Here is an 8,483-nt window from a genome sequence, read left to right as displayed (position 1 = left end):
CCACTTCCATCGAAATTACCGTGAAGCTACAATTGAAGTGCCGTAAACCACCCTAGACTTTCAACCCCATCAGTTTTAACAAACAAAAAGGATTAAGATGCCGCCGTCCATGGATTGACGTCGAGAACATAGGATGCAAGACGATTCAGGAAGAATGTTTGACAACGTGTGGATATTTATTTCAAACCAAATATATGAAATTCTTTAACATCGAGTAGTTTCTTGATTTTGATTTCAAAATCATATTCGAATAATATATTATTTATTTATTTTGATGTTGATTAGGTCCATGACTTTTTTAAAATAAGAAAATTTGGAATTAATAGTTATTGGATAGAAAACTGCAAAAAAGTATAAGTGAAAATTTATGAAAAACAAATTTGTTTCAAGGAATCTAGAGCCATTGGTCCAATTACTTTTTGATTTACTTTGTTATTGTTCTATTAATTCTTATTATATTTTTACTGTGTTCATAGAACATGACAAAAATTCAAATGCATTATGTGAATATGATTTTGGTTACCTGTAATTAGTTTTATCATATTAGCCTTATGCATTCTATGAATCTGATTAGGCTTATGTATTCCTATTAATCATGTATTATATATTTATATTTTCAACTACAAGTTCTATTATTTGTCTATGAGGCCACAAGTTGTATGTATTTATATTCTTCAACTTCATTATTTGTATGTGTTTTGTTTAAGGACCACTTAGAATATAGCAAAGTTGCTTGGAACAACAATGATGAATAGAAACTAAGACAATTTCATGACAATTGAGATTCACCACACTACAATGTCAAAATACAACAACATGAAACAAGAATGAGAATGAATATTCTTTGATGAATGACAGTGTATTCTTATAGAATGAAGATTTTTTCAAGAATGACTTACTACAAAACATGTATTCTTATAGAATGCGAAATAAACTCAAAAAATAACATTGTAATCTTATAGAATGTGACAGTAGAAATTGTTATTTTGTTTATTTTTGGACCTTATATTCTTTAATAAGATTAATAATAGATGATTATTCTTTAATACTGTTGTTATTTTTCAACTTATGATTCAAAAATTTGTTATTGTTCAAAATGTTCATTTAATCAAAATATGTATTCTGTCAGAATTTGTATTCAATAAGAATATGTATTCTATTAGAATATGTATTTTAAACTCTTGGTTCACATTCACTCCTACATCCACACAATACTTACCATCCATATTATATATATATATATATATATATATATATATATATATATATATATATATATATATACCTTAAAAAAGCATTTAACATGTTTTGCTGAATTTTAAGAGGTACATATTTTAAAACAACATTTACAACCAATTTATGCATGCTTGATAATCAGAACTTACCCACGTAACCATTGAAAAAGTCAACAAACAAATTCCCCAATTTTGTGCTTAGAATATTAGAGATTCATTCAAAACATAGACTCATCAAATTATTCAAATCCCCGTATTTTCGGATTTCAACCATGAAATTCTCAACTTCCTCATGGTGCCTCTCTTTTTAACCATCATTGGCCGCTGATTTTGGTCCCACTGCTCAATATGTTTGCCTTCAAGGCTTCTTCTTTCTCTTTAAATAAGAAACCCTAATTGTATTGGGTGTGTTTGGGATTGCTTTTTGAAGATAAAAGTCCTTTTTGTAAAATGACTTTTTGTAAAAGAACTTTATTTAAAAGATGATGTTGAAAATGTGTTTGGCTTGTCTTTTATGATTTGTAAGTGATAAAAGCTAAAAGTCACAAAAAGATAGAAATTTCTATCTTTTCTCCAACCAACTTTTCCGTCTTGACTGAAAAGTTGGTTTTAAAAGATCTTTTTAATTTGCCAAACAACTTTTAGTAATTTTTAACTTTTTAAAAAAATTAAAAATCAAAAAGATGATTAAAAAGAAATGCCAAACACCCTCCAACTTAGCCATTCTCTCTAATTTCTGAATTTTAAGGTGTGAAGAATGCTCTCACTTCTTTGCAACTTAGTAACCTTCACTTTTAAGGTTTGTCACCAACATCCTTTGACCTTTGCTATCCCCGCTTACACCACCACTCACAAACGAACACGCACACCATGTCAATTGCTACCGTCCACAAACTCTGTCTACCACGACGACCACTGTTGAGCGTCGAGCACCGCCACCATCATTTACAGCTTTGAGTAAAGCCATCACGACCCACAGCCAACAAGCCCATACTAACATCACCACTTAAAGTACAAACGAGGCGGGGACATTTAGCATTAGAGTAGATCGCTTAATTGAATTCGGCTTCAAAAAATCAAAAAGTTGGCGTTCACATCTTTCTCTCTGCAAAAGGTTGGATTTCAGATTTTGTACTTATTTTTTGTATGTCATCCATCTCAGTTCTTCCCTCTCTTTCTTTTTCATTTCTTTTTTTTGCCTATTAGACAACCACATCAGACCAATGCCAGAAACCTCAACGAACACGTGCAAAAAAAGATATCATGTGTCATCCATTCAACATATAAGTAAATTTCCTTCATTTTCTTATACCTTTTATATTTTTTCTCTTGATTACTAATGTTTTTGTTTTGTTTTTTTTTTTTCTTTTGATTTCCCACATTTGAAACTTTGTATTTTTGGTTTCTTTTGGTTTCTACTACAATCCTTCTCAATGAAGGTTAGTAGCCGACCCCATGTACACTTTTGCTATCTTATTATTCTTTGTAAACTTCAGACCAAGGAAAAGTCTGGAAAACAATGTTCTGATGGAGCTATTGATCATGGTTCTCGAACAGGTATGTGAAAATCTATTAGATTAGGATGAAAGGAAACTATCAAGATACTGGTTTCTGAGATTGTAACTCGAAAGATTCTTTCATTTTCTATCACTTTATTAATATTATGCGTGTTAGAAAAATTCATGCTCTTAACTTGAACAAGCATATTTTAATAATACAATTTTGGACAAACAGGAGTTGTTTTTCTGTCATAATTTGCAAGATTGTCTATTTGTGGAAGATTTCAACTCTGACCAATCAAGATTTCGATTGTTATTTTGCCAATTCAGGTACAATACTAGATCTGAGATTATGTATCCCCAACCAGTATGTAAGGTAAAAGTCTTACTGTGTCCCAGAGTGGTCTATGTAAGCTTTCTACCTTGTAAGGTTTGTTTGTCATTGCATCTATCTGATATGAATTGCATCATTTTTCCTCAACCTCACTGCATCATTTGTACTATGCCTTCTCAGGTTTAAAAATCTATAAAGTAAGAAATATTTGAGCATGTTTAGTGATTTATGCTGCATGTTGTGGTTCTTTCTAATGTTTTTTCTCTTCATTTCATGGGTCTTACTTACATCTCTATTTATGCAATTGGTAAAGGCTTTCTTCCACCTATTTATAAGTTTTCAAAATAGAAGACGAGCTAAACATGATTGGTTTATGGTTAATACTTTATTTATTTATTTATTTTTTTTATCTCTACATAGCTTAGAATTAGAGCAAAGGATTAAAATTTTCCAAGGAAGTGTCATTGTTGTATTTCTTGAACTTGATAATAAAATAATGACGGTATCCTCTCTTTTGGCATCCGGTAGATTTCCTAAGAGCAAAGTTTCATATTTATGTAAGTTGTTGGCGATTTGTACTTTTAAAAATATCTCATTTTAGATTTTATTGATAATGTATACATGGATAGAAAGGGATTCAAAGTGGGTCAACCTAACTAAAGAGGCTCAAAGTTGAAAATTTTCTACTTGAGTTTAGAAAATTAGAAAAATTTCCAATAGAAAGAGGGTATTTGAAGGGGAAGCCACATGCCTTTTCATTGATACAAGACTTGCATTACTGGAAGATAGTATCAAGGTGAAGCAACAAAGCATATGTTAGTAATTTTTTGTTATTGTATAAAGGAGTAGCAACGGATCGTATATAGATATTCAACAAATCGATTTGTTTATATTAGCATATATCAAGTGCTTTTGGTTGATTATGCTACTAAATAGTAACTATTATTAGAAAATTGAAATATCAATTTATCATTAACGTGTGCAATATTTAATAATTCCCTTTGATTTTATAAAAACTTGACATCCACCCCTCATTTTATTAACATTTGTTTTGTATCCTTTTTAGTTCAATGTAGTTAATTGTATTATTATTAATATATAATAACAAATATATATATATATATATATATATATATATATATATATATATATATATATATATATATATATATATATATATATATATATGTGTGTGTGTGTGTGTGTGTGTGTCTTAGAAAAGCCTCATGAAATGATGAAAAATATATAATCCAACGATATACAATTATAATTGAATTGGACTGGTTCCTACGTTTATGTATCCAAGTTGGATTGATCATGTTTTGAATGGCAAGTTTATTTGTCGTTGCTAAGAACAATATGACATAGACAAGTTTACATCTTGCACCCTTAGGGAAGTAACACGAATACAAAAATTATTATTTTCAATGACGGTGAGAAAATATGTAGTTTGCATAGAATATCATATGTTATTGAATGAAAACTAATTTTCGAAATAAACCATTCGTCATTGTCGTTTTTCACGGATACACGTTTACAAAAGACAAATAATCACACAAAGAAAACTATTGCCTCTGGAAACTAATTTATGAAAAAAATATTCGCACCTGTCGCTTGATACGGGTAAACGGCTAGTATATATATATATATATATATATATATATATATATATATATATATATATATATATATATATATATATATATATATATTGCATTGAGTACAGTTGAGGATTCAATGATTTGTATAACCTCAAAACTTTTTAAACATCTAAAAAAAAAAAATTCAAAGATTTAATTGTTTTCAAAAATACCAAATACTAAGTCACTTATTCAATACTTAATTCACCGGAAAAAAGTGAATTTTGTTTTTTGAGAAATAAATAAATAAATAAATAATTTTTTCAATAAATTAATTGCTTAATAAGTGACTTAATGACTTCTATAGTTAAAAAAGTTTCAAAGTATTTTAGAAGAATTTAAAAAAATCTTGGGTTGTCACCAATGTTTAAGTTCTCAAATGATCCTAAACAACACACATACACACTCACTCACTCATACACACACACATATATATATATATATATATATATATATATATATATATATATATATATATATATATATATATATATATATATATATATATATATATATATATTCCTTACTTAAAATTGAGATTTATTCTTTACTTATTAGAGGGGTGATACTAAAGATAAAGAAAAAGAAAAAAGAATTATACTATGCTTTTGTGTGTTTTAGTTGTGTTTATATATATATATATATATATATATATATATATATATATATATATATATATATATATATATATATGTATTAAACTTCAGAAAAACACTTGTGTTTCAGGTTATGATTTTGATGTTCATATATATATATATATATATATATATATATATATATATATATATATATATATATATATATATATATATATATATATATTTCGGTGTCGAAGATTACATTTGCTGCAAAGAAACTACACTTCTTGAAAGTCCTAAAGGGTACCAAGGGAAAATGTCACGAAGGAATTTGAAACCATAGGGACAAAAGATAAAGTGAAAAACAAAATTAAAAAACAAAAGATAAACAATAATGCATAAGAAAGAAAAAAAGTTCACCTTGTTTCGTGAGTTTGGGACACATATATTCTCTTTCTTGATTATAAATAGGATAAGGAGTCTAACATGAAAATCATAAACAGAGAAATATAATTATCATGGAGACAATTAAAGTACCAGAACACGAGCATCCACTAAAGCTCATTGATTTGCAGCTACAATTACAATATGAAGAAGAGGAAGAAGAGGATGATGATGACGATGATGATGATGAGGATGGTCATTCAATTGCGAAAGAGAGGTTTCATGGTGTCACATGTTGGAGGTGTGGGGAAGAAATCCATATATACCACAGGTACTACTACAAATGTTCATCATCATGTAATAATTTCTCACTTCACAAATTCTGTGCTGAGCTCCCCTCAAGGTTAGAGCACCCATCACACCCACACCATACTCTTCTTTTGGTACCATATTCATCTTCATATATGTATTACTATCTTAAATGCAAACTTTGTAAGAGAGGTCAAAACCATGGAGAACTATCTTACCAATGTAATAAATGTGATTTCTCCATTGATCTTCGGTGTGCTATGGAAGTAGGAAAAAACGTCATCCATCATCCTTGGCACACTCACTTGCTAACATGTGTTATCCCTAAGCCCATTTTATGTGAGTGTAGTGCTTGTGGGAAGGAACATAAAGGAATCTTTTATCAATGTACCACTTGTGCTGGCGGCTTCAATATACACAGTGAATGTGCTTTCTCACCAAAAAAATTGCTAATCCAAGATAGAACATATGGTGCTTTTTCTCATACCCACCTACTCACCATTTCATATTCCTTCCCCCAAATAGATCAAAAAGCTAAACATGATCCCAGATGTAGATTATGTGGCGCTGAGTTTTTTGATACAGAGGATCTTTGGATTTACAAATGTGATAAATGTTTGTACTATGTCCATCTCCATTGCACAACATCAAAAAGATGGTGGCCTACTGGTAAATCATTTGCAATTGCTTTTCTTTCCTTAGTAATTAAATCATTATGTCAGTACATAGCTTTATTTGGTATATATTAATTACCTACCTTGTTATTCAATTTCCAATTTATCAGGATCAGACAAAACCATTCAAAATTACAACGATGTTGACTATCCTCGTCTTCTTCATCTCCCATTCCCTGATGAAACTTACAGCATACCAAAACATTTTGTTTATAAAAAAACTGGACCTATAATGCTTACAAGTAATGATGAGGTAAGCCTACAACATATCAGTCATGAGCACCCTCTAATTCTTGTTAATCAAGAGCAAACGGATGGGAAAACCTCCCCCTCAAACAAGATTAATTCTTGTTATTTCTTATCAACAAAGTTTCATGACCCAATGAAAAAGACCCAACTGTTATGCAATGGATGTCTCAGACCAATCATGCCTAGCATGCATTTTTACAAATGCCCTCAACTAATTTGCAATTTTGCTCTTCATGAGTGGTGCACTCAACTCCCCACAACAATAGAAAACCACCCAGACCACCCCCAACACACACTCCACATCATGTACTCAAATATACCTGGTTGCTTTTTTGATGTGTTCAGTTGTGCTGTTTGTTATCTACCTTGCAATGGATTTGCATATTGTTGTTTTAAATGTAAATACTATGTTGATGTTTGTTGTGGGTTTATACCTAAACAAATAACGCATAAAGCCCACCCGAGTCACCTGCTTTCAATAGTTCGAGAAGAAATTAATGCTTATCTTTGTTGTATTTGTAAACGACATTACACTGAAAGTCAAATTTCATTCCATTGCAAGACATGTAATATTTATATACATCCTGAATGTGCTATGTTATTAGCTGAGACAATCAGGCATAAGTATGACAAGCATCAAATGCACCTAAGTTACCTCCCAATTGAGAACCATAAGAGCCAATACTTTTGTGAAATTTGTGAGGAGGATTTGAATCCTCATGCATCTTTCTATCATTGTCAAGATTGTGTTCAGTCCATACATACAACTTGTGCTCCATCAATACTTAAGTGCGAGACAGAGACATATACGATGTATCATGGGGGTGTTCATGTTTTTGTGAATATAAAGTTTGGAGGAATTTATAACGATAATGGTCACCCACACCCTCTCTCATTTGCTCAAGGTATTGTGTTGGATGGCCAATGTAATATATGTAGTCAAGGATTTCAATACCAATTGATCTTTAAATGTTACGAGTGTAAGTTTGCAATTCATTACAATTGTTGTAGCATGTAGGTGTCTCAACAAGATATGAAGTTCTTGTAGTATCTTCCATATGTTTAAACCACAATATGATCTGTAATTGTATTTCTCGCTACATTTTCTTTTATTTTTTATTTTTATTTTTTATGTGTAAAATGATATAGTATGAAGTTTAATTTAATGAATGCATGCTAAACTCTTTCGATGTTTTTGTTCCATCTTAACAAGTCAAACACTTATATATAATGATGAAAGCACTTAACTATTCATAGATAGCATTGTTTTCATTTCAACCAACTTTTTATGACTATTAAGTAGTTAACTATATATTCATATCCTTTATTGTCTTTGTGTGTCTTTGTTTCGGTTTCTTATTTTCAAAGTAGATTATATGTATTATTTTATATGCCTTTCAAGAGGAGCAATAACAAATAATATCTATGTAGTCGTTAAGATTTTGTAATACTTTCGAGTGCTTTTGAATGCAATCTTTAAATTTTTGGATGACTTTTATGGTTGAGGTTGCTTAGTTGATGTGAAACATAAAATTATAATTATCCTTCACAAACACAATGTACGCAACATACATAATCTTC

The 8,483-nt window shown here is 30.0% G+C and overlaps 1 protein-coding gene across 1 annotated transcript; it reads left to right on the top strand.

Annotated features, from left to right (window-relative positions):
• Nucleotides 1-5,779: 5,779 nt before the first annotated feature.
• Nucleotides 5,780-8,002, top strand: LOC145009270 (uncharacterized). The gene is made up of 2 exons (XM_078967972.1): nucleotides 5,780-6,648; nucleotides 6,764-8,002. Exons 1-2 carry the CDS (start codon nucleotides 5,805-5,807, stop codon nucleotides 7,918-7,920), a joined length of 2,001 nt encoding a protein of 666 aa, XP_078824098.1. The 5' UTR covers nucleotides 5,780-5,804; the 3' UTR covers nucleotides 7,921-8,002.
• The last annotated feature ends 481 nt before the right edge of the window (nucleotides 8,003-8,483 follow it).

Source organism: Lactuca saligna, chromosome 8 (genome assembly GCF_052625555.1).
Source record: "Lactuca saligna cultivar CGN05327 chromosome 8, ASM5262555v1, whole genome shotgun sequence".
Lineage (NCBI taxonomy): Eukaryota > Viridiplantae > Streptophyta > Magnoliopsida > Asterales > Asteraceae > Lactuca > Lactuca saligna.
The sequence above is the reverse complement of the archived record's forward strand: the minus strand, read 5'-3'. Positions and strand labels throughout refer to the sequence as shown.

Excerpts from the sequence above, each read along its gene's own strand:
- LOC145009270 (XM_078967972.1), top strand. The coding sequence starts at position 5,805 with ATGGAGACAATTAAAGTACCAGAACACGAGCATCCACTAAAGCTCATT. Across the intron at positions 6,649-6,763 it reads AAAAAGATGGTGGCCTACTG|GATCAGACAAAACCATTCAA; the intron begins GTAAATCATTTG and ends CCAATTTATCAG.